Raw genomic sequence first — 27,950 nt, 5'->3', positions numbered from 1 at the left:
ATAGCAGCCCTTTCCAGTGTTCTTGTCTGGAGAATCCATGGACAGAGAAGTTTGGCAGGCTACAGTCCATGAGGTCACAGAGTCAAACATGAGTGATCAACTAAGTGCAGCATTCTCCTTCATCACAATGACAACTCACCTGTCAACAGTACATAACCACCGTCTGGTATGTTGTTTTAACCTCATCTCTCAGACAAAAACAGACTGAGCCTCAAACAGTGAGTGACGTTCACACAGCTGGGGAAAAATAAAAACAGCTCTGCGCTTAGCTCTCTGCATGAGCCCAGCTTCTGGCCAGTAGATTCTATGGTTTGTAACCATTCCCAGGAATACCTGGGCACTGAGGCAGGAAGGACTGTACAGGGAAACAGAAAGGAAATCATGGGATGCTCCTAGAAGCAGAGATGAGACGACTTTAATTTCAAGAACTTCCACAGAACAAAGGTGAGGGAGGTCAAGGAAACACAAGTCAAACCCTCTCAAGGAGGTCTGTATTTAAGTTGGGGGAAGGAGCTCAAATTTTAGGCACTGAATAATGTTAGTAAACACCTCAAACAATTAGCAAAAGGCTAGCAGTCACACAGAGAAGGCAATGGCACCCCACTCCAGTGCTCTTGCCTGGAAAATCCCATGGACGGAGGAGCCTGTAGGCTGCAGTCCATGAGGTCGCTAAGAATCGGACACAACTGAGCGACTTCACTTTCACTTTTCACTTTCATGCATTGGAGAAGAAAATGGCAACCCACTCCAGTGTTCCTGCCTGGAGAATCCCAGGGACAGGGGAGCCTGGTGGGCTGCCGTCTCTGGGGTCGCAGAGTCAGACACGACTGAAGCGACTTAGCAACAGCAGCAGCAGCAGCTGTCAAACAGCTAAAACTCCCTCAATGCTCAAAATTTACATTCTATGAAAAGTAGAAAAATAGTCATACAAACTTCTAACTTTTCAGCCAGAACTCAAGAGAGCAGACAACCAAAGCTGCTCTGGCAGATGAAGGTAGATACTGAAGACAGATCAGGAAGCCAAACTTCTCATCCCACAGAAAACAAGAAACACTGACCTCAAAGAAAAATCACTGTCTGAACATGAGAAGACACACACAATACACAAAGGTTCTGTAATGCATCCACACAAGTACACTGCTCCTTGAAATTTAAAGAAAAAATTTATTGAAGATCTGAAAAACAATTTCTAAAAGATTAACTTTTCCAGAAAACTGTAGCTACACAATGCATTGCGTCTATCATGTTAAAACGTGCATTAGACACAAATACAAAAACCATGAAACAAGCCACCGTTCTTCAACAATCTGAGCAAAGATAAAATGCCTAAGGAACAACATGGATGGATGACTCGCAAAGGATGGGATCTTTACTTTAAGCACCATAAAAAAAAAGGGGGGAGCACAAATGTATGAGTGTTCAGTTATATACACTGAATTGAACCTTTGGCACTAGTAATCAGAGCATTCTGTCATATAGCATTAACACATATTATAAAAGTGCGTAGTGTCAAAGGAATAGAAACCACCAGCGTTCAAAAGCAGCTTTGTCAACTAAGCAATAAAACGCTCTACAGTATGTCTCTCTGTTGTCCATCACTGAATACACTGGTAGCAACTTTGAAATGAAAAAAAGGAAAGAAAAAAGGAGCTGTAACTCCTTTTATTTTCTCTGTTTAAAATCAAACAGAAAACAAACATCAATTTTGTTATACACGAACATTTCCAAAGTACATTGTACAAGAGAAGGACTAAGAAACAAAAAGGTGTTTACAGAGATCAAACGTGGGTGGGTGCACGCGCCTCACACAGCTTTCCGATGGTACTCAGGGGGAGCCACTTCATAATCACTGGCACTAAACAAAGTTGCAGAGTTCTTTGCCAGGTATCTAAAAATGAAATGTTATTCATTACAAGTATGAAAAAGAATTGTATTTTGATCTTATTTTGATCTTATCAATTACATACAGAAGCCACACAAAGCACTTTAAAATACATATCACAACCATTTAATTACAACTCAGATAAATAGGGTTACATACCAGACAACAATGCATAAAAAAGATCGAAGTCTAGAATTACTCCCCTTATTTCAAAGAAGCAAAAAACAGGAGTCACTAGAATACCAACCTGAGTGCTTGGGACCACCCTTAACAGGTGCCAATACCCTGAAAGAGTTAACAGCTAAGGTGTCTTCTTTAGCTCTTTGAAATCCATAATATCAGATTCAGAAGTTGACAAGTAAATCTCAACTAGAAAGTAACACCATAAAAATCAAAGGGCCCTAAAATGTCAAGTGGGCCCCAAAATGTCAAGAAATGTCAATTTCTTTTCATAAAGAAATTGTGGGGAGAGAATATTCATCACTGGTAAAGACTATAAAAGCTAGGTAACTTCCAAGTTCACACTGATTTTAAAATTATTATACAATACATGGCGCCATTTTAGGAAAATTTAAAAACTTTACTTCTCCCAATACTATGTCCAAGAAATAACTCACTGTTAAGAATAATACTTATTTTTCCAAATCTTTTCCAAAGACTGAAAATGCTTCTCTACAAAAAAGAGGATCATACCAAACTCTATTGCAATCTAATTTTTTAAAATTGACATACCTTGAACATCTTTCTTGATCAGTATATGTAAACCTACCTTTATCCATGAATAGCAATTTAATAAACATGCTTGGAGATCTTTGTGCATATAAAGTATTTCTATAGGACAGGTTCCCAGAAGCCTAACTGCTGGTCATTTAAAATGTTGATATATATTACCAAAGTGCCCTCCAGAAAACTAAAAATCAGGATTGCACTTTCCATTTTCCCAAAAATATAAGCCATCCCTAGTTCATTCCCAAAATAACAAGAGACATTTTAACTATGCTAAACATATATTGTTTTACTTTATTTCTATTATAGTATCTACAGTGCCAATCTATCGAGAGTAATTTGCAGTATACTAAAATAAATTCATGTTTTTAACTTCAAGCATTAATTTTTAGACTTACTTTAGGAAATCGTGAAGATAATTCAGTAATAAAGCAAGACTCTTCTCATCCAGAGGTGTATACGCCAACATTGCTCCAATTCGTACTATTTAAAAAGAATGAAGTCAAAGTTACACCCAAGGTAGCATTATGAGCATATACCTTAATTATGTGAGCAAATGCAACCATCACTAATTTCCTTAAGACATATGATTTTACAAACTGACTTTAGATTTTAATATATATGAAACAGAAGTTCAAATTGGAATTAAACAGTCTTTTAGAATGTTATTTTATGATACCCCTTAATACAAATCAGGAAAGACAAAAATATCAAAGGCTCCAGGCGAAAAAGTAAAACTTTTTTCTAAAAGGGATCATTACCAAACAGTCTCAGGAGATGTGGCGCCCCGTACACCTGGGACATGGGTGCATCAGGGTGGTCCGCAAGGATCTCAGCGTACTGCGGCCTCTCAAATTTGTAGAGCAGTTGAGTGCCCAGCATCACATTGAAGTACTCCTTTATCCCGGCCACAACCTCATTGACTGCATACTCCCTGACAAGGGAACAAAAGTATATACCTTCAGAGCAGGTCACTGAATGAATTGAGAGATGAACATTCAGTCAACAAACATGAGGGTAAGAAATTAAATGCTAAACCAATGACAATGAACCTCTGCTAAACAGAGAGATTTAATAAGAGGTGAGAAATCAATTTGAAAAAACAAACCACTGGTGAGCACACTACAACACACAGGTTAGGGATGGATTTTAGTTTTCACATTTTCAAACAGTTGTGTTTTAAATGGTTATACACACAGTTACATAGATTAGCTTCTTCAATGTCACCTGGAACATTTACTGACTTGGCCCTTTAATAAATGTCTACCAGCTAAACCTTATGTCTAAGCAATGAAATTCTATTTTGCTAGTTTCTGATGGTATTGTTTTAAAGTACATGTTTCAGATAATTTATTCAGAAATAATGTTTTAAGTGTCTTTGGTATACTTCAAAGATGTGTGTATTTTCTTACTTATTATCTGTGTTTCCTCGAGATTTCTTGTAATTTGCATAATCCTCTAGAATGGAATCCACATTCTTCTTGGCAGGAAGATAGAAGAGCTTCGAAAACAAAAAAACACTTGAATACTAACATTCTTTTTCAAAGAAAAAGTACACTGGCAAAGTTTTAATGCAATGAAAGATCCCCTAATAGTATTACCAAAAAGAAAAGGATACTGTTCAGCACTTAAAACATGGATCATGTGGCTGAGGAACTAAAAATTTAATTTAATTCAACAGCCAAACGTAGATAGTGGCTGCCACACTGGACAGATACTCTCACTATATGTGGAGTACACCTGCACATAAATTCACCTCTGACGTGTTATCAAGTCACCATGTATCATTCTGCCTCTAACACTTAGCTTAACACACTCTTTATCTTCACATCAAGGTTGGGTCCCAGTGTTACATTAAACATCAAAACTAAAACACAAAAAGCTGCCAAGTGGGAGGACAGAGCTAAACCTTTAGCTTCAGAGTCAGATCAAGACTCAAAGTCCACATATTGCACAGCCTATGACTGATGCCTATCCCACACAGTCCTCATTTCTCCCCTACCCCTGGTTGTGCTATTTTAAGAAACTGAGTCTTCTGTCCTACAGAGTGCCTCACTCTGGACTTTGGTGGCTGTACCGTTGTGATGTTACATACATACCTCACAACGTCCCTCTTTCCTGTACACTTGTAATTAAAACCTAGGAGCTTGATCAGATTCAGGTTCTTTTGGAAATCACAAATACCTGCAGAAGCAGTTGTGTGCTTCCTATTTCCACGCAGCACTATATGTGACGATGTCCCACTTTCAATGATATTAAACAAGAAATAATATGGTTCTTTTTTTAATCCATTTTCAGAATGATGTATTCATGTCCTAGCCACTGCCAACAGTTATCTAAACCTCTGTAAAAGTAACTATAAACGCATAGTCTTTTGTACATGTACCTTGCTTATTCCTCTCCCAGTCCTTTCTGATAATCAAAGTGCTCAGCCTAGTCCCTGAATTAAAATTCCCATCAGTCATACCTTCGATGTCCAAGTCTACAGCCTTTTCCTTTAGAAAAAAAATTTTACACTAGCAAGACCATTATCATATAGATTACAATCTATCTAACACCAAGTTACCTGTTTTTGCCGGGTAATTAAGTCCCAGTCATCAACAAGCCATGGCTTCAGTTCTTCAGGAATCTTGACTTTAACTTCAACTCTGCTCATAAATGTTTCTTCCTAAACAAAAAGGAATAGTACTAAACACCGTTCTTTCTAGCTGAAGAGCCGCTCTAAGAGTTTTCTAAAAGCTTTTCTGAACCTTTAGAGGCACTTGGAATAAATTCTTTACTCAAACGGACAGCTGGAACTGTCACTTGGAAACAGTAAAATGAATTAAGATCATACAGCTAACTCCTGGGAGAAAAGAATCTTGATAGTCTACTTGATGCTTTTTCATGTGAAGGGTTTTTTTTTAAAGCAAAATTTCCCTTCTTCTATAAATGACCTCTCCAACTTGATGTATTTTAACTCGGTATTTTCAAAACTTATTCATTTCGAATAGCCACATCTTCAATGAAGCCCAAACACGACCCTCTTAAAGTTACATCTTTATAAGATTAAATGTATCTTCTAATTTGTCAGTAACTGCCTAAAAATGTCTAATTTTTAGAACATGCCGGTGTTTTAACCTCAGCTTCAGAAATGTAAACGGTCAGTTATACTTTTAAAACTTCTTTTCAAATTCATAACTTGAGTTATAAATATAGTAAATTAGACATTTAATTCACTTATGTAAAAATCCTAAACTATTATACCCACACACATACACGTGTAACTGATATGCTTTCTCAGCATTTTTCTGTGGGTTTATTAAATCAGTAAATCAATTTAATGTGACCTAGTTAAGTCAATTCAATCTTAATACCAAAGAACTATTTAGTCTTATACAAGAACACAGGGCTTAAAACAAACATATGATGAGTTAGGGATAAAACCTGGAAAGAATACACCTAGTGCAACACATGAAATAAAGATGTATACAAATATATCCTTTATCTAAAAAATAATATTTTCACTTCAGTAATTAAAAGAAATCTGTATGCAGGTCAGGAAGCAACAGTTAGAACTGGACATTGAACAACAGACTGGTTCCAAATAGGAAAAGGAGTATGTCAAGGCCGTATATTGTAACCCTGCTTATTTAACTTCTGTGCAGAGTACATCATGAAAAACAATGGACTCGAAGAAGCACAAGCTGGAATCAAGATTGCCGGGAGAAATATCAATAACCTCAGATATGCAGATGACACCACCCTTATGGCAGAAAGTGAAGAGGAACTAAAAAGCCTCTTGATGAAAGTGAAAGAGGACAGTGAAAAAGTTGGCTTAAAGCTCAACATTGAGAAAATGAAGATCATGGCATCTGGTCCCATCACTTCATGGGAAATAGATGGGGAAACAGTGGAAACAGTGTCAGACTTTATTTTGGGGGGCTCCAAAATCACTGCAGATGGTGATTGCAGCCATGAAATTAAAAGACACTTACTCCTTGGAAGGAAAGTTATGACCAACCTAGATAGTATATTCAAAAGCAGAGATTACTTTGCCGACTAAGGTCCATCTAGTCAAGGCTATGGTTTTTCCTGTGGTCATGTATGGATGTGAGAGTTGGACTGTGAAGAAGGCTGTGCGCCGAAGAATTGATGCTTTTGAACTGTAGTGTTGGAGAAGACTCTTGAGAGTCCCTTGGATTGCAAGGAGATCCAACCAGTCCACTCTGAAGGAGATCAGCCCTGGGATTTCTTTGGAAGGAATGATGCTAAAGCTGAAACTCCAGTACTTTGGCCACCTCATGCGAAGAGCTGACTCATTGGAAAAGACTCTGATGCTGGGAGGGATTGGGGGCAGGAGGAGAAGGGGACAACAGAGGATGAGATGGCTGGATGGCATCACGGACTCGATGGACGTGAGTCTGAGTGAACTCCAGGAGTTGGTGATGGACACGGAGGCCTGGCGTGCTGCGATTTATGGGGTTGCAAAGAGTCGGACACGACTGAGCGACTGAACTGAAAGCAATGCTTCTGAGTCAAAGTTCCATGACTATTTTATCCGTATTGTAACAGGACAGACTAAAAATTCTAACATGCAATTATTAACATAAATGTAAGGAAAGACTCACATTTTCAACAGTAGGGTCTACTCGAGCCCTTTTCTTGCGAGGAGGCTGAGGTGTCTCACTAGTGCTGCCACCATCTCCATTTCCAGGTGCTGTAAAATTTTGGGGGTATGGAAGGGAAATTGTTGGCTTAATGAGTAACTCTTTACTCCTTGACCCTTCCATTACACAGACGTTACTTAAATCTACATTGAAGAATCAGATTCCTACCAAAAATATACCTCTTATGAACAGCTCATCTAGTACAAAGCAATATTTAATATTACCATCTATTTTTTATCTCAGGGTCAGTCATTAAAAAACACAAATAGAATAAATGCTTATGTTTTTCCACAGTAGAATGTCAGTTCTCTACGGCTATGTACCTAACTCTGTAACACTGCTGTGACTCATGAGACCATCAACATATGCTTACTCTAAAACTTCGTGACTTAAAATTTAACAATGAATTCAAAATGCAAATGTTACAAAGGCAGATTAATTAATTCAGACAGTTAATATACTTACTCTTCTGTTTGTTCTTTTTTGTCTTCCTGAAGGGAAAAAAGGAAAAAGCTAATTATCACTATTGTCTCTGGTTTAAATTCCCTTCTACCAGATTGAGTCCATAGAGAAATACTGCCTTAATGGTAAGATCAGGCAGCTATCTTTGCCTGATCTTATTTCTTGCATATTCTTATTTATTACTCAAGACTCAAGGACTTTTTTTTACTGATAGCTGGCTCAATCCACATCTCCCTCTAGACAGCAGAAAAATCAAAACCATATCATAAGATCTTCTCCCAGGGTTTTATTATTTATGTCTATTAGTAAGTTTATAGCATGTAAATTATATTAAAAAGAACCTGCTTCATAAGACTATTAGTTCAACAAACACAAAAAAACTCCAAAGATTAAAATATTTTCCCCAATTACTTTAGAACCAGCATAATTTGACGTTAGACTTATGTTTCACACCAATGCTCTCACTGGTCAAACTGTTTCACTTTATTTCTTCTCGAAACTACATTCCTTTCTTTACAACACTAAACACTCTGCTCATCCACAGAACAAAGCCTGTGTCTAGACTATTATGTCTAACAGTAATTTATCTCATGGCTATTTATGTATGCACCGACAGTGAATTACTAATCCTGACATAATATCTAATTATTTCTGGAACACAAAGAAAAAAGTTTATAAAGCCATGATTATAGATTATGCCTAGAGGGACCATCACATTACACCTGAATGTGTTTGCTTTTCTACAGTTTTAATATTTATAAATGTTAACTACCTGTGTTTACTCTAAGTTTTCCAAAGATCAACATCATGGAAATATGTTACTACTTATTAACAAATAAAGCTATGAATTAATCTCAAATAGTAATCCTTGCCAAATCAATCAATTATCTTAACCAAATCAATTATCTTACCAAATCCATTAATCCTTGCCTAATTATCTTCTTACCCCCCCAAAATAAAACTGCAAACATTTCAAAATGCATAGTTATCTTCAATACTGTCTTTAATCTTTAGGTAGTAAAGTCACACTAGTTAAGGTCTAAAAGCAATAGAATCTAATCTCAAGGAAAAAGATACTGAAAAAGCAAATCTAACCCTCAAATCTCAAAACTTGTGTCTTGAGAATCCAATGCTAATGCTTGTAAAAGAAAAACACATTATAGGCACACGTCTGTTCTAACTTGAATGACTGTAAGGGTGTAAGGGAATTCCCCGGTGGTTCACTTGTTAAGACTCTGCACTTCAACTGCACAAGGCAGGAGTTTTGCCACCCAGTATGGCCAAAAAAGTAAAGATTAAACAAAGGAGGGGTTGTGTATGTACTTAATGCCACCCAACTGTACACTTAAAAATGAGTTAAGTGGCAAAAAAAAAATTTCTAAGGAAAATTAAGGAGTCAATATGTAATCAATATATAGTTTCAATAACCCAACGCCAATGAGGTTCTCATTGGCATTTTTCAAATCACAACAATGTTCCAGTTTCCACTTTCAATAAATTCTAAGTGTATCAAGCTTGAATTTCACAGTGTGTAAAATTAAAACAAAGAGCTTCTTACACTTCAACATTTTTCTGTTGTAGCCCAGCAGTCTTCTTTCCAGGGGCAGCCCCTCGCATCTTCCCCTCTGCATATTGCTCCCTTCAAAAATAATTTCAAAAATATATCATCATAAAATATTTATATAGAATAAATTTATACCTTGATTCCATTTTGAAATTTATATTCAAATTGAAGTTCCAAGGCTACACATATTCTGGTACAAAATTTTTATTAACAAGCTGGACAAAGAGAGAACACATTTACAAAAATCAACTTAAGAAAGGAAGAGTAAAAAGGCTACAAAAGGCCTCTCTGATCACTTGAGATCAAAATCGTAACAGCAGCTGATAGATATTATGAATCATTTTAAAAGCAGGCAGCCAACATGATTTCTATTGTGGATTCCATTCCCATAAACTAACTTACAGGCATGTCTCCTATTCATGTTGCAAACAAACTTACTGATTGGCTTTCTGAAGTTCTCTTTGTTTCTGCAAATTGGTATCCACATACTTGAGTACTCTGCTTTCTGGAACCCATTCATCCCAACTGAAAAAGAGAAAAGTTAAAATATCATTCAAAAATATTTCATTAGTATTCAGACTCTGTTCTACAATTTTTTCTTTTAAATCCAAGAGGCAAGAGTTTGGACTTCTCTGAACTAAGGTGATGAACTGGCATTACAAATCCATTCTCAACTAGACTGAAAGTCTAGAGAAAATGTTTTATAAAATGGTAATATAAACATTTGCAGAAGCAATACCCCAAATCCAAAGTGCCAGAGTCCAAACGATTATCCAAATCGTTTGTTTAAAATGGCATAAGAGTACAGCATATTAAAATAGCACATAACCTAAGAGCCCCTAAGTAATTATCCTTGCAGAATAAAGGCACCTGAAAAACTTTTTTTAAAAAAGCACAGGGATCCATAAGATGACTTCTTAAAGAACTAAAACCAGCTGGTACTCTCCGATACAAAATTTCACAACTCACTGTGCCTTAGTTTCACCTGTATAATGGGGATAAACATTATCTATCTCACAGGACTGTTAAGAGAATTAAATAATAGATATAAAACACTTGAGAGTTTTGATGCATAGAAGATAAACACTCAAGCTCCATGAGAAACATACTGGGAGGTCTACAAAACTCAATACCACCTACATCAACTCACTTAAGACTGAAGTGTTACAATGGTTATCACTCACTCACAAATAATTTACCAATTTCTAAGGCAAAACCTTCTTGGCTTTCTAAACATCAAAAAGTAGTACCAACCATTCTCTTAAAAAATATCTAGGTGCTAAAGCATTCTGGCAGTCAGAAAAGCTTCAAAACAAGATTCAAAAAAAATTTTATTTTGATATTAAACTGACTTATATTGTGTTAATTACTATACAGCAAACTGATTCTATAATAGATTATACACACACACTCCTTTCATAATCTTTTCCATTATGGTTTATCATGAGATATTGAATATAGTTCCCTGTGCTATACAGTAGGATCTTGTTCAAAACAATACTTCTGATGTGGCTTTTTTCCCCAAAGAGAAAAAGACAGGGTATTTCCTAGGCAGTGCTGAACTTTTTGTGCAAAGTAGTTTTTTTCCTCCTGCTGATGGAGCTCCTTTAGTGACACAATTAGGCTGTATCCTCAAAGTCTTTATTTAATGATTTCCCACCTTTGACCTCTTATGTAAGGTAGCCAAAAGAATAATAAATAATAAAAAGCAACCCTCAACATGATTTCCTAGAGAAAACTTTAAAACATGCATTTACCTAGAGGTCAGGAAGGGGTGGTGGTGTACTGAGGGAGCTCCTTCAGGAACAGGAAAAAGGGCTACAATATCCTCACGTGTCTTCAAAGTTTTTTCAGAGCGCCTGGGCCTCACAGCACTTCTGATACAGACAGCATAGTACAAAGTAATCTCAGTAACTAGGTGTAGAATTCTGCTTATGCTTTATTAAGATTTATTTACAAATGGAATATTTAAATGTCTGTGTCAACAAATCGAGTCTACTGTGCTTTTGAAGAAGGATATATTTACTGAAGTTTAAGAAAATTCCAATTTGAAGACTGGGCTTCCATTGTAGTCTTTTCTAAAAGTATGGTATCTTATAAACCATTTTCAAAATGAGGATCTTATTCCTACTACTACTTATATCTGTTCCAATTCTCTCTAAAGGGAGTTAGCAAACTTTTATTTACTAGGAAGTTCCACAAAAGAACCTTGAAAATTCCTTTCTTCTCATAAAAAATGCATCTAAATAAGGACATTGATCTAAAAACCAAAGTCCATTTCAGAGTTTCTTTTAAATGCCAGGCGCTGAAAACAGTTGCTGACCGACAGGAAAATGATGTCTTTTGCTCTGAGGAACATCACTATTGGGGTAGTAACTGAAGGCCAAACATCCAAATTTTTCCATACAGCTCAAACAAAAGAATTTCAGAACTTTCTAAAGGTAGCTTGTCTTTAATTCCCAAAGTCACAATGATCCATGGCATTAACTTACACAGCACTAAATAAAAAACATTCTGTACAGATTTAAAGGCAACTTCTAAATAGTTATTAAGGATCAATATAACAAATCCCATTAATTTATCTACATACCAAGACAACTACAAAAAACACATCCTCTACAAAGATACAAAAAACTATGCAGCCTATCATTTATTTGTGTTACTAGATACTATAACAGGAAAAAACATTTTCAGGCAATACTATCAAAAAATACAAGCTTTTTATGTACTTCCACAATATAAGTTGGAAATGTCACTTAAAACCCAGTCTTGAAGTTGTACACATCTACATGGAATTTAACAGAAAATACTATACGTGAAAGAGTTAAGCACTAAAGTTGTGTTCACAGTTATTAAGATGTAATCCTAAATTACTTTTAGGATTAAAAATACCTGGGGATGGGGCACAGACCTAGTCCATGAATCTGCTATTTGTTTTTCTTTTATTTCCTTTAAAGTTCCCATTCATGATGTGCATAAATATTCGCTTTCCTACACAGAATTAAGATTTTCATGATATCTAATACACTCTCAATTTTACCAGAGTATTTTTATATAAAACATAAGTGCAATGAAAGACACAGTTTCAACATTTTTTTTAAAAGGGAAGAGCAAACTGTAAAATAATGGAGCTCCAGAAGATAAATGTTCCTGGATATTTGAATCAATTTAGTATTAATCCTAAAATTCCATTGAAAATCATAGACAAGTTTACTTCTGTAAGACCAAGGGATTAAAAGCTCACAGAGTCACTTTAAGTTACTATATTACTGTCATTATGAGGAATATTTTAATTATTAACTGGAAAAAAACCAACTTATTGAATGTGCTTCTATACATTTTAGATTTTCACTTTTCTACAATTATATTAATGGAAGAAAAGACAAAAAAATCTGATACTATTTCTTAGCTAGAACTATCTTGTGAAAAAATCTTCTAACTAATAAAATTAACTGAGTTGGTCACTAGCTAAGGGACTGTGTGAAAGATCACAGAAACAGAGTCAGTAAATGTAAAAAAAAAACCTTCCAAAATAAGAGTATACATCAAATCAGATGGCATGGCTGAGCTGACGTAAAGTTAAAAAAAAAAACTCAAGAACTACTCTTCTTGGCAGTGCTATCCTTGAAGGACAAAACACCATTAGCAAAATTAAAAGGCTCTCAGAGTAAATATTACAAGCTATTCAATTTCAGATGACCATCATTTCTACCACTGCAGGCAGGAATCCCTCAGAAGAAATGGAGTAGCCATCATGGTCAACGAAAGAGTCCGAAATGCAGTACTTGGATGCAATCTCAAAAACAACAGAATGATCTCTGTTCATTTCCAAGGCAAACCCATTCAATACCACAGTAATCCAAGTCTATGCCTCGACCAGTAACGCTGAAGAAGCTGAAGTTGAATGGTTCTATGAAGACCTACAAGACCTTTTAGAACTAACACCCCAAAAAGATGTCCTTTTCATTATAGGGGACTGGAATGCAAAAGTAGGAAGTCAAGAAACACCTGGAGTAACTGGCAAATTTGGCCTTGGAATGCAGAATGAAGCAGGGCAAAGACTAACAGAGCTTTGCCAAGAAAATGCACTGGTCATAGCAAACACCCTCTTCCAACAACACAAGAGAAGACTCTACACATGGATATCACCAGATGGTCAATACCGAAATCAAATTGATTACATTCTTTGCAGCCAAAGATGAAGAAGCTCTATACATACAGTCAACAAAAACAAGACCAGGAGCTGACTGTGGCTCAGATCATGAACTTCTTATTGCCAAATTCAGACTTAAATTGAAGAAAGTAGGGAACACCACTAGACCATTCAGGTATGACCTAAGTCAAATCCCTTATGATTATACAGTGGAAGTGAGAAATAGATTTAAGGGACTAGATCTGATAGATAGAGTGCCTGATGAACTATGGAATGAGGTTCGTGACACTGTACAGGAGACAGGGATCAAAACCACCCCCATGGAAAAGAAATGCAAAAAAGCAAAATGGCTGTCTGGGGAGGCCTTACAAATAACGGAAGAGAAGAGAGGCGAAAAGCAAAGGAGAAAAGAAAAGATATAAGCATCTGAATGTAGAGTTCCGAAGAACAGCAAGAAGACATAAGAAAGCCTTCCTCAGTGATCAATGCAAAAAAATAGAGGAAAAGAACAGAATGAGAAAGAATAGAAATCTCTTCAAGAAAATTAGAGCTGCCAAGGGAACATTTCATACAAAGATGGGCTCGATAAAGAACAGAAATGGTATGGACCTAACAGAAGCAGAAGATATTAAGAAGCAATGGCAAGAATATACAAAAGAACTGTACAAAAAAGATCTTCACGACCCAGATAATCATGATGGTGTGATCACTCACCTAGAACCAGACATCCTGGAATGTGAAGTCAAGTGGGCCTTAGAAAGCATCACTACAAACAAAGCTAGTGGAGGTGATGGAATTCCAGTTGAGCTATTTCAAATCCTGAAAGATGATGCTGTGAAAGTGCTGCACTCAATATGCCAGCACATTTGGAAAACTCAGCAGTGGCCACAGGACTGGAAAAGGTCAGTTTTCATTCCAATCCCAAAGAAAGGCAATGCCAAAGAATGCTCAAACTACCACACAATTGCACTCATCTCACATGCTAGTAAAGTAATGCTCAAAATCCTCCAAGCCAGGCTTCAGCAATACATGAACCGTGAACTTTCTGATGTTCAAGCTGGATTTAGAAAAGGCAGAGGAACCAGAGATCAAACTGCCAACATCCGCTGGATCATGGAAAAAGAGAGTTCCAGAAAGACATCTATTTCTGCTTTATTGACTATGCCAAAGCCTTTGACTGTGTGGATCACAATAAACTGTGGAAAATTCTGAGAGAGATGGAAATACCAGACCACCTGACCTGCCTCTTGAGAAATCTGTATGCAGGTCAGGAAGCAACAGTTAGAACTGGACATTGAACAACAGACTGGTTCCAAATAGGAAAAGGAGTACGTCAAGGCTGTCTATTGTCACCCTGCTTATTTAACTTCTATGCAGAGTACATCATGTGAAATGCCAGGCTGGATGAAGCACAAGCCTGGAATCAAGATTGCTGGGAGAAATATCAATAACCTCAGTCAGATATGCAGATGACACCGCCCTCATGGCAGAAAGTGAAGAGGAACTAAAGAGCCTCTTGTTGAAAGTGAAAGAGTAATGTTGGCTTAAAGCTCAACATTCAGAAAATTAAGATCATGGCATCTGGTCCCAACACTTCATGGGAAATAGATGGGAAAACAGTGGAAACAGTGTCACACTTTCTTTATTTGAGGGGCTCCAAAATCACTGCAGATGCTGACTGCAGCCACGAAATTAAAAGACACTTACTCTTTGGAGAAAAGTTATGACCAACCTAGATAGCATATTCAAAAGCAGAGACATTACTTTGCCAACAAAAGTCTGTCTAGTCAAGGTTTTTCCAGTGGTCACGTCTGGATGCGAAGAGTTGGACTGTGAAGAGGGCTGAATGCCGAAGAATTGATGCTTTTGAACTGCGGTGTTGGAGAAGACTCTTGAGAGTCCCTTGGACTGCAAGGAGATCTGACCAGTCCATTCTGAAGATCAGCCTTTGGATTTCTTTGGAAGGAATGATGCTAAAACTGAAGCTCCAGTATTTTGGCCACCTCATGCAAAGAGCTGACTCACTGGAAAAGACTCTGATGCTGGGAGGGATTGGGGGCAGGAGAAGAAGGGGACGACAGAGGATGAGATGGCTGGATCGTATCACTGACTCGATAAACATGAGCCTGAGTGAACTCTGGGAGTTGGTGGTGGACGGGGAAGCCTGGCATGCTGCGATGCATGGGGTCACAAAGAGTCAGACACGACTGAGCAACTGAACCGAACTGATTCGATTACAAGCACCAAAAATGAGTCAATTGTCAGATGTGCTATTTGTGAGATCCAAGAAGAAAGACCCATCTCTTACAGAGCTCCACAAGCTGAATATTCTAGAATGTGTTTCAGTCTACAACCACTGTCCATTCCCAGCAACATCAATATATCACTTTTTTGCAAAAAAAAAAAAAAAAAAAGCTCTTCAGAGCGGGAAACTAGATTCTGTAATTACATTTCTGTACCTGTGTCAAACCATATGCTTAAAGTGAACCACATGAATTCACTGTTAGTATTTAATTATGCTTTCAAAGTTCAAAACGTGATTTGGTCAATACATCCAACCAAATAAAGCAATTTTTAAATCTTTTCCCCCTTCCTTAGTAGAAAAACCCCAATTAGTTTAGAGTGTAACTGCTTGAAATATCATTTGTAGTCGCTAAGTCTGTTAATAAGAAAAAAACCTCAAGCTGTACTAAAATGTACCAAAACTAGAAAATAATCAGGCTAATGACTATTAGACGTTATATCAGAACACAAGAAATAGGCCACAGAATGTAAAACAAAATGGCAGTAAACCCTAATTTCTATATTTCAACATAATACAAAGTTCACCTCTGCCCCAGTATGTACTTACAATAAAACTGTACAAGAATTAAAAAGCATAGGCTTCTATCAGTTTATGACACAAAGCCAACTTGTTAATTATAAATAAAAATTGCTTTAAAAAAAAAATCTAATACTCACTTTTTATTCCAACCACTGTAATGGATGAAATATTTGACTTGTTTATCCTTTATGGCAACTTTTACACACTGAAATAAAAAAGAGAAAAATTTATTCAGAAATAATGAAGGAAACGAAAAAGACTACCTGGGTAATTTTGAACTATCCAACACTGAAGCTCTTTGGTGGCCAAAATAAACCTAATGAAACTCTTGAAAAGAACACTATTTAAGCCTTTAGACTAGTATTCAAAGTTATACTGCCAAACAGTCATAGAGTCATTTGTTGGGAGTTAGTCCAACAAATCTAAACAACCATAAGCACTGGAGGTTACCCTAAACCTTAAATCAGTGGGCTAGATAGCTATCCAAGAACAACTAATGAACGTTGTAGTTGTGCTTTCTCCAAGTCCAGCTAGTCAAAAGCTACATTTGGAGACACAAATTAAGCTCAAGAAAAATATTTACACCACATTATTTTAAAAGCTCACTAGTTTACATAAGGCAATAAGCTATTCTGCTGATTATCAGCAACTAACAAAGTGACAAATAAAAAACAAACCCTGGGGATCATAGCCCACCAGACTCCTCTGTCTATGGGATTCTCCATGGAGGAATACTGGAGTGGGTTGTCATGCCCTTCTCCAGGGGGTCTTCTCAACCCAGGGATCAAACCTGTATCTCTTATGTCTCCTGCATTGGGAGGCAGCTTCTTTACTACTAGTCGTACCTGGGAAGCCCCGTGTTCTTCTTAAAAGCAGCCAAACACATTAAAACTGATTAGTGAAGTCATTAACCATGAAAAAGTGATGACTATCTGGTTTTGGATTTTAAAAATTTTTACCAGAGGCAAACCAAGAGAACCACAATAGTTTAAGTTACTCCAATTGCCATTTGAAATCGTACACTAGAGTGTTTCTGCTGCCAGAGCAGAAAAAGTTGCCAGTTTAGAAGAGCCTGCTAGAAGCTAGGTAACAACAGAAACAACATTCAACAACAGAAATGATCACTGGGACATAAAATGCATTCATAAACTGTATTGGTATTATACCATTAAGATATATGTACACATACATGAAGTTCTTGACCATCCCATAAATCCAATTTTAGTCATTTTAGAACTTTAAAAACATACACCTATTATGTATTCAAAATAAGTAAAATGGTTAGCAACACTGACACTTCACAACTGTTAAGACTTTTTCACAGACCAAAACTATTCACCAAGAACATACATAGAAATTGCCTTTACCGTTTGTTTTCTTAAAAACAATTGTCAAAATAGTTGAGATGGCTTAAATATTTGTGCTAAAAGTTAACAGAAATAAACACTAAAAACGTTAATGCATTATCTAATTTATCTTTGGTTAAATGTAAGATCAGTTTTTATAACCTCCGCGCCAACACTGATACACAGAAAATGCCCCAGGATTCAAACTTTGCCAATCTAACAAATAAAAGTTAAATGTACTCATTTGAAATGTTAGCTTTACCCTCAACGTAATTTTACTCAGTGCTTACTCAGCATATTATATTTGCCAATAAAATTTACTTTGGCAGTATTTTCTCATAAGTCATTACCTAACAATGCTATTTTGCTTCCATAGTCAAACCTCTACATTTCCGTTCATTTTCCAACTACTTGCCTTTAGCAGATGGGTAACACGAATGGCAGGATGCTTTATGTGAACCACTGAGCAAGCAGTGAGACAACGATAAGATGAGAAACTATGAACCTGAAAATCTATGAAAAAGGTAGCTCTCACTAAAGCTACCTATCACTGAAATCTAATTATCACACCAGTAGTTTCAACTATCAAACCAGTAGTTTCAACTAACTTCTTAAATAAAACAGGTTTTGTACCTTTGCTTCATAAAGAAGAGGCCCATGAAAGCACAGCACTCTCTCACCTGTAAAAGGAAAAAACGGGGGAAAAGCACTGCGTTAGTTGTGATTTCTCTTCATATATAAGAATATTCACATCTAGGAGAGCCCTCACCCTTGTACTATGGTGTTCCTCAAAAAAATAATAAGCAAGTGGATAAGGGAATGTATACATCAACGCTTCAGATCAAATCTCAAAACAAAAAACACCTCAGCATTTGATGGAAACAACAATTAATATATCTATTTAAATCATCAAATCATCTATCACCTGCTAAGCAAGTAAAATCTATTATAGCTATCTACTGGCAGGGTTGATTTATTTTTCAATGTACATCTGAGATTTAAAGAAATTTTAAGTTTAGAACCTTCTGCTCTACCTATTCTATGCTTCCAACCCAGCAAAGAAAGGGCCCAACTGAGGAAAACGATTAATACAAAAGCACAGATAAACACAAATTCTTGTGCAGTGGTCCACTGTGACAAACCACTGCCTGATGCTAAGTCTATGCCGAACTTAAGCGGAGACTAGAACGGAGACTAGAAACAGGGAAACCAGAGACTTCTCTCAAAGTCAGGAATAAGAACAGAAATAGGTATGAATCAAAGACCGTGAGGACAACTAAGCCAAAGTATAAACAGTTTAAACTTGACTTCCAGCATGGTGGAAGTATTATCCAGAAAAGGAAATAGACAGGGGGTTTCAGACCAATTCTGGAATAAGTTACAGTAGCTACAGAACACCCAAACTGGAGCCATCTAGTAAGCAGTTGAGTACACATATCTGGAGCTCAAGAGAAAGCCACTGCTGAATACTGTGGACAAGAATAAGACCACAGGGACAGAGGAAGAAGGTATAGAGCCTACTCCGAAGCACCAAAGATGGGAGACCAGTGCGCCTAATTTTAGTCTTTCTTTAAAGGCTCCCTGACAACAGCCTTACCACTGTCTCCCTCGTTTCGGTTGCTGCCACCAAAGACAACCACACTGAGGCTAAGGCCCTTTGACCTCCATTCTAGCTACCTATCCCTAATATCTCGCTGAAAAAAATATACATTAAGCTGAGGAATATGACCCAGCAAAACAAGTGCCTAATTTCTCCTGGAAGTGGAAAGACTGTTAATTGGGGAAGGAGCAAACCACTGTCTCACTTTTTCTGAACTTTTCCATCCTTAATCCTTAATAGTATTCAAAATGTAAAGCTAATTTTGCTCAATGCTGTCAAATTCAACAGTGATGAGATTCCAATTCCTCATCCTCTCATTGGTTTTCTTACTAGGAACACTACTCAAATTCCAGCATCAGCCACCCACCCTCCTGACAAGCCAAAAGGTCTTCCCCTCCCCACCCTACCCCCCACCACACGGGTTAGATGCCCAATAGTTTTCTTTACTTTTTGCTTTAACACTTCAAGTGGAAGAACCAAGTGCAGTGCAGAACAGTCACTGTGCTGAAAAAATGCTTGTAACATATGCTGCACCATTATTTAACAACAGAAATTTTCAAGTTTAAAAGAGAATCGGAAAAAAACTTTCCCATCATTCGTATTTTTACCGTCACATTAGCTCAATTCTTCTGCAGTGTTTTAATATAATTCTGCTAGTTCCTACAGAATATTCCTTTCTCCTTACAAGATATTCTCTTCTAAATAACTCAGTCTTGTCCAACTCTTTGCAATCCCATGGACTGTAACCCACCAGGCTCCTCTGTCCATGGAGATTTTCCACAAACACACTGGAGTGGAGCCTTTCCTTCTCCAGGGGCGCATCTCTACCCACGCAGAGAACCCTCAGCTCTCCCCTTCTCCTCCACTGGCAGATGGATTCTCTATCACTAGGGTCACCTGGGAATCCCCAAAATAATAATTTCTTAAAAGATGGTTATACAACCCAACTTTGACACAGGAGTAGAAAACACGTCTGCAAAGTGCAAAGACTCAGGTAGCTTTCAAAACCATAGCGCTACATTGGCTCCTTTTGCTGTTCAGTCGCTCGGTCGTGTCTGACTCTTTGCGACCCCATGGACTGCAGCACCGTCAGGCTTCCCTGTTCTTCACTATCTCACTATCTCCCAGAGTTTGCGCAAATTCATGTCCACTTACCTCTGTGATGCTATCTAACCAACTCATCCTCTGCCGCCCTCTTCTCCAATTCACTGCTACAGCAGCATATGGATCCTCCCTCACTCTACCATCCTTTCCAGTTTAGAACTAAAGCACTTCCTCCAGAAAGCCATCCTTAACTGTTCCAAGTCTGTGTCGTTTACCTTTGATGTCCTACAGTGAGGATAAATTTTTTTTGTGCAGTGGACCCTTCAGTCCGGTTAAGTCTTTGGGCCTTTTCTCAGAATGTTTCTACAAACATGTAAAACCGTACTACAAAAGAAACGAACTATATTGAGACAGTTATAAAAACACTTAAAACATCATGTGTTATGGTATTATATGAGCTCCTTAATTGATACAATAAACATTTAGCTGCTGATCCAGGAAACTACCACAATTCTGAAACAACGAAAAGCATACATCTGAATGTATCTTCTGCAACTTTAATGCTGGGATGTGAAAACATTACAGCTACTACTACTGTGGGAGGGTCTTGTTTTGCTTTTCTGTGGGGGAGGAAATCTACAGTCATAACTGTAGATTTAATTTTAGTTAGAAAATCGAAAAAAAACTCTTTCCTGTCCAAGTACAAGGGGTGTTCTGAATTATAAACACCCTAGATCAAGAATCCTTGCTCTAAAACATCTGATTTTTTAAAAGCAATGCAAGCAATTCACAGTAGTCGTCACGTAGCTTCTCAGAGTGAGAGAAAGCAGGTATTAAGAGCCAGTTACAGGGAAAACACCCGCGGCAATCTTTTAAATATTCCATTGTTACAATACGCTTGGATTTTGTGTGTATGACTCAAAGTAATTCTAACGCATATCAAAGTTTGAACATCCCTACAATTTTTTGCAGACGTCTCGACATCCGTGGTATCTAACACGTACAACCACAATAATGTGAATGAGCATTTTAAAGTGTTCTTGCTTGCCTTACATAATTTTATATCCACTTCAGTTTACTGTTAAACCTCCACTATATAAATTAACAGATGCAGTAATAGTGAAAATTACAGAGCTGTCTTCCTCTGGAAATCAGGCTCTCTACAGTCAGCCTTCACGTTGATCAGAGACAATAAAAACTCAACTTTCAAATCACTGTTAATCAATTATTGCAATTAACCAAACCACTGCCGTACTTAAAAGGCTGACATCAAGACAACGGGACTTCACATAAATGAGGTAGTAACACCGCATTAAAGCAGTTTTTCATTACTGCTTTACAAGCCACCGCGCAGCCAGAGCGCGTTCACGTTCCCATAGGACACCAACACTCCGCTTTTCCGAGAGCAAAGGGATGCCTTCGGGCGACACAAAGCCGAGTGAACGCTCGCGCTTTTCCCTCCTGTCCCCACCCACATCCCCGGGGCCAGCGCCGAAAAACCGGTTCCCGATCTGCGGCGGGGGAAGAAGGGGGCGCTCCTCTGCCCTAAAGCGGCGTCTGCGGCCGCGAGCCGTGGATCCAGGCGCCGGCGGCCATGATGGGCCCGCCATCTTGCAGCGGCCATCTTACAACGCAGTTCTCCCGCCCCGAGAAGCGAAGCCAACCCCCTCCAGCCGCGGCTCCGCGGCTCCACCGCGAGCTATCCGCTCGCGGCTGGAGGTCGCCGCGGAGCGCCAACCCTCGGACGCCCACGCGGACGGGAGCCCGAAACGGCCGCCGCCGCCTCCCCTCCCCCACGCCACATCACTTCCCCTAACGGCCGCCATGGCGCGCCCGCCGCCTCCCTACAATAGGCTACTTTCTCCGCGCCCTCTTCCTCTCAACGACAACAAACACAGCACCAAGGCTGTGCCACGAGGCAACGGCTCCCTCTCGCCTTCTAACGCCTGCCTAACGCTTTCGCCTCCCAAAGTGTTTTTATCCTCACGAAGCACAGAAAAACCTCGCCGCAATGCGCTTTCTCCGCACAAAGCCCTGCCCGCCGCCGCCTGGGGACACGGCCCTCGCCATCCCCAGTCCCCAAATCTCAACCGTCCCGAGACCGCCTCCCTCTCCGGGCCGTTAGATGCTTTGTCCCCAGGGGATCAAACTCACCCTCCTGGAATTTAGGCTTCGGGTCCTGCTTCGGCGCCATTTATAAAAGATTCACCGCCGCCGCCTCCTCCTTCTCCCACCACCCCTGACTACCGCCCCCTACTCTCTACCCCACCCAGCTCCGCGTCAGACGCGCCGTCAGGCACCGCCAACTCTACATCCTGGGCCCGATTTGCCAGCGCCCGCAGACCGCCCAGCACCGCGACCGGCCCAACTGCTGCTCCAGCCAACGGCTGCCCGCCGCGCACGCGCCCCTGCGCCCGCGCCGCCCCGGGGCACGCTGGGATTGGTAGTTCCGAGGCGTTGGAGGAGCCGAGGGGCGGGGGCGGGGCGGTGGCCTCCTCCCCTCCCCCACCCCTAACCCCCTGCCCCACCCCCATCCCCGGGGGCGGCGGCGTTTTTACTTCCTAGATTTGATTTTAAGTTGTTGTCGGAGTGAGGGACAGCAAGGCTTTGCCTAACCTGCACAAAAGAAGGGGAAAGACTGAGTTGCGGAGGTCCATGGGCAATATAGGGCCGCAACGATATGGGCTTGGGAATGGCCAGAGAGAAATGGCGGCCTCTGAAACCCCTTTTCAGTAGCATGTTGAGCAGTTTCTGCACAGGGAAGCTTCAGGGCCAGCAATCTTGGCTAGAAACGGGGTAGTTCATGGAGTCTGCGTCTGGATGTTTCCTCGTTCAGCAAGCTGGGTCCTGGGCCTCCCCTTCCCCACCCGAGACCTGCGGAAATGGCACGAAGCGGGCGACACGGGGCAGGCTGAGGGGTCGACCTCTGGCTTTTAGAGATGCTGGAGCTCGGCTTGCCGCCGAAAGAGGCGACCGTGAATAACACTACACCTACACCGTACCGACGTCGGGGTTCTGCACCTGCCCTACTTGTGCAATTTTTTGTCACCTAGTTGTTGTTAGGGCACAGTTAGTTGCTGTTACTGAATATACACGAGTCCGCCTGCAGTGCAGGAGACGCGGAAGGCGCAGGTTCGATCCCTGAGTCGGGAAGATCCCCTGGAGAAGGAAATAGCAACCCACCCCAGTATTCTTGCCTGGAGAATTCCACGGACAGAGGAGCCTGATGGGCTCCAGACCATGGGGTCCCAAAGACAGAGACTGAGCACTAACTATTGAATATACACAGGATTTAAAGGAATTTTCTCCCGTGGTTCACCTGTTCAAAAAGTCTGTCGTGTGCTTAGCTGCAAAATGGGGAGAATAAGGCCACCTTCCCATGGGTTTCCTGTGAGAATTGCACAGACAGGCTGAATGGTGAACTGGCGCTCAACATACAGTTAAGGAGGATACAACCCAAAGTCCTTACCTTGGCGTTTGAAGTCCTTGCACAAACAGCCCCCAACCGTCCCTCCAGGCTTTATACTTGTCGCCATGCCTTTCTAAATTCTGCCCCGCCCCGTGAACAGACTTGCACCCCATGAGTTCCAGATCCCTCTCCATTTATCTGACTCCAGTTTCTCCTTCAACCTTCCCTTAATACAGCCCCTTCTCTAACCGCAGAAACCCACGAAGAACCCTCACTCCATTTGTTTGTATAGCATCTGCTCTGCACTACTCCTGAAAATATCGAAGAAAGGGGCATGGGCCTCCTGGCGACCCCACCACCACACCAAAACTCTGAAGTACACGTCTTGTTTTAACGTTTTGAATACAAAATATTTTTTAATTATTCAAACATTTAAAACACGTTTAATATAAAAATGAGGACAGTGAGACTTGTCCTGGGTTTCTGCTTCCAGTACAAGGGACCCAGGCTGCATCTCTAGTCAAGGAAATAAGATTCTGCAAGCCACCATAGGTAACCAAAAAACAAACAAACAAAAAGCAGAAAAACAAAACAAGGCTTTGGACTGGTCAGCTATTGCTCTAGGCTCCAGGCTCTTCTGTTCATGGAATTCTCCAGGTAGGAATACTGGAGTGGGGTGCCCTTCTGTGCTCCAAGGGATCTACCTCTTGCAGGGATTGAACTGAAGTTTCCTGTATTACAGGTAGATTCTTTACCATCTGAGCCATCAGGGAAGCCCTATGTTCTTTACTTTTCTGCAAAATATACCTGGTTGGCTTAAAAATCAGGTACTGTGCTTGAAGCTTTAAAGAAAATAAAGTGAAGACAGAAAAAAGACGCTTTCCCACCTCAGTCCCTCATCTGTTCCTACCTCCAACAAAGGTACAGCTATTAAAAGTTCTTTAATATCCTAGCACCCTCATTGCCTTCTTTCTCCATATTTTTTAAAGTTAATTTTTTTGCCTTTATGTTTATGTTTTAATTATACAAATAATATTTACCATTTGAGTCTCTCACAATGCAACAATTCAGAGACATAAAATACAGGGCAAAATTTGAGAAACCTTTTATTTTTCCTCATTTTCCTCCCCATCATTTTGCAAGGACATTTTTCTCTCTGTTTTTTTTTTTTTTTCTCTTTACCATAAATGGACTGTATATATAGTTCTCTGTCTTCTTCTTTTTTAACTTCATAATATGGCTAGGAAGTTAGTGAAATTGCATGTGTCCATCTCACATTTTTAATTGTGATGTAGTATAAGTAGACCATATTTATCCAACCTTGGTTCTGTTGCTTTTAGTTTTTTCACTGTTAGAAATGTATGCCTTTCAACCTAAATCTTTGTGCCCATTATTTTTACACTTTCAGGACCCTAGATGTAGGGTCCTAAACTTAAATTTAATGAATAAATAATAAAAAATAATTTAAACTTGTCAAAGTCTTCATCAACTTACATTTCAAACAACAATTTAAGAAAGGACCTGATTCCCCACATCCTTGCCAAACATGGTATTATCTGTCTCTCAAAACTTGTTTTAATATAAGAGGAAGTCATGTGCACAGGGAGCCAGACATCAAAGACAATATACTTCAATGATGGTGTTAGAAGTCTGGATAGTGGTTAGCTGGGTTGGAAGGTGGAACTGACTAGAAAGGAGTATTAGGGAACTTCAGGGTGCTAGAAATGTTCTATGACCTTAATCTGGTGTGGTTCCATGGGTGTTTACACATGTAAAATTTTTCAAGTTGTACACTCACTAGTATGTGCTACTGACTAATACGACACCTATCAGTTCACTTCAGTCGCTCAGTCGTGTCTCTTTGCAACCCCATGAACCGCAGTACGCCAGGCCTCCATGTTGATCACCAACTCCCAGAGTTCACCCAAACCCATGTCCATTGAGTCAGTGATGCCATCCAACCATCTCATCCTCTGTCATCCCCTTCTTCTGCCCTCAATCTTTCCCAGCATCAGGGTCTTTTCAAATGAGTCAGCTCTTCACATCAGGTGGCCAAAGTATTGGAGTTTCAGCTTCAACATCAGTCCTTCCAATGTATACCCAGGACTGATCTCCTTTAGGATGGACTGATTGGATCTCCTTTCAGTCCAAGGGACTCTCAAGAGTCTTCTCCAACACCACAGTTCAAAAGTATCAATTCATCGGCGCTCAGCTTTCTTTATGGTCCAACTCTCACATCCATACATGACCACTGGAAAAACCACAGCCTTGACAAGACGGACCTTTGTTGACAAAGTAATGTCTCTGCTTTTTGATATGCTTTCTAGGTTGGTCATAACTTTCCTTCCAAGGAGTAAACATCTTTTAATTTTATGGCTGCAATCACCATCTACAGTGATTTTGGAGCCCCCCAAAATAAAGCCAGCCACTGTTTCCACTGTTTCCTCATCTATTTGCCATGAAGTGATAGGACTGGATGCCATGATCTTAATTTTCTGAATGTTGAGCTTTAAGCCAACTATTTTACTCTCCTCTTTCACTTTCTTTTTTTCTTTATTTCCTCTTTCACTTTCATTAAGAGGCTCTTTAGTTCGTCTTCACTTTCTGCCATAAGGATGGTGTCATCTGCATATCTGAGGTTATTGATATTGTCCCAGCAATCTTGATTCCAGCTTGTGCTTCCTCCAGCCAAGCGTTTCTCATGATGTACTCTGCATAGAAGTTAAATAAGCAGGGTGACAATAGACAGCCTTGACGTACTCCTTTTCCTATTTGGAACCAGTCTGTTGTTCCATGTCCAGTTCTAACTGTTGCTCCCAGACCTGCATAGAGGTTTCTCAAGAGGCAGGTCAGGTGGTCTGGTATTCCCATCTCTTTCAGAATTTTCCACAGTTTGTTGTGATCCACACAGTCAAAGGCTTTGGCATAGTCAATAAAGCAGGAATAGATGTCTTTCTGGAACTCTCTTGCTTTTTCCATGATCCAGTGGATATTGGCAGTTTGATCTCTGGTTCCTCTGCCTTTTCTAAAACCAGCTTGAACATCTGGAAGTACATGGTTCACATATTGCTGAAGCCTGACTTGGAGAATTTTGAGCATTACTTTACTAGCATGTGAAATGACTGCAATTGTGCGGTAGTTTGAGCATTCTTTGGCATTGCCTTTCTTTGGGATTGGAATGAAAACTGACCTTTTTCAGTCCTGTGGCTACTGCTGAGTTTTCCAAATGTGCTGGCATATTGAGTGCAGCACTTTCACAGCATCATCTTTCAGGATTTGAAATAGCTCAACTGGAATTCCATCACCTCCACTAGCTTTGTTTGTAGTGATGCTTCTAAGGCCCTCTTGACTTCACATCCCAGGATGTCTGGCTCTAGGGCAGTATGAGTGATCACACCATTGTGATGATCTGGGTCATGAAGATCTTTTTTGTACAGTTCTTCTGTGTATTCTTGCCACCTCTTCTTAATATCTTATGGACCTTCTATTAGATCCGTAACATTTCTGTGCTTTATCGAGCCCATCTCTGCATGAAATGTTTCCTTGGTATGTGACATAATGTTGTCCACTGGAGAAGGGAATGGCAAACCACTTCAGTATTCTTGCCTTGAGAACCCCATGAACCATATGAAAAGGCAAAAGATAGGACACTGAAAGATGAACTCCCCAGGTCGGTAGGTGCCCAATATGCTGCTGGAGATCAATGGAGAAATAACTCCAGAAAGAATGAAGGGATGGAGCCAAAGCCAGTTGTAGATGGGACTGATGATAGAAGTAAGGTTCAGTGTTGTAAAGAGCAATATTGCCTTGCATAGGAACCTGGAATGTTAGGTCCATGAATCAAGGCAAATTGGAAGTGGTCAAACAGGAGATGGCAAGAGTGAACGTCGACATTCTAGGCATCAGTGAACTAAAATGGACTGGAATGGGTGAATTTAACTCAGATGACCATTTTATCTACTACTGTGGGCAGGAATCCCTCAGAAGAAATGGAGTAGCCATCATAGTCAACAAAAGAGTCCGAAATGCAGTACTTGGATGCAATCTCAAAAACAACAGAATGATCTCTGTTTGTTTCCAAGGCAAACTATTCAATATCACAGTAATCCAAATCTATGCCCCAACCAGTAATGCTGAAGAAGCTGAAGTTGAACAGTTCTATGAAGACCTACAAGACCTTCTAGAACTAACACCCCAAAAAGATGTCCTTTTCATTATAAGGGATTGGAATGCAAAAGTAGGAATTCAAGAAACACCTGGAGTAACAGGCAAATTTGGCCTTGGAGTACAG

General features: G+C 39.6%; 1 protein-coding gene across 2 annotated transcripts; it reads right to left on the bottom strand.

Annotated features, from left to right (window-relative positions):
• Positions 1-1,144: 1,144 nt before the first annotated feature.
• On the bottom strand, positions 1,145-22,512 carry MORF4L1 (mortality factor 4 like 1). 2 transcript variants are annotated; one of them, XM_027957120.3, is made up of 13 exons: positions 22,405-22,512; positions 18,240-18,286; positions 16,398-16,465; positions 11,041-11,160; positions 9,722-9,808; positions 9,278-9,358; positions 7,723-7,748; positions 7,219-7,307; positions 5,175-5,276; positions 4,021-4,109; positions 3,370-3,542; positions 3,007-3,091; positions 1,145-1,888 (listed from the first exon to the last, which is right to left on the bottom strand). In XM_027957120.3, exons 1-13 carry the CDS (start codon positions 22,442-22,444, stop codon positions 1,804-1,806), a joined length of 1,092 nt encoding a protein of 363 aa, XP_027812921.1. In that variant the 5' UTR covers positions 22,445-22,512; the 3' UTR covers positions 1,145-1,803. The 2 variants fall into 2 exon arrangements, with proteins under 2 accessions (XP_027812921.1, XP_027812922.1); XM_027957121.3 differs by lacking the exon at positions 11,041-11,160.
• Positions 22,513-27,950: the final 5,438 nt, after the last annotated feature.

This window comes from Ovis aries, chromosome 18 (assembly GCF_016772045.2).
Source record: "Ovis aries strain OAR_USU_Benz2616 breed Rambouillet chromosome 18, ARS-UI_Ramb_v3.0, whole genome shotgun sequence".
NCBI lineage: Eukaryota > Metazoa > Chordata > Mammalia > Artiodactyla > Bovidae > Ovis > Ovis aries.
The sequence above is the reverse complement of the archived record's forward strand: the minus strand, read 5'-3'. Positions and strand labels throughout refer to the sequence as shown.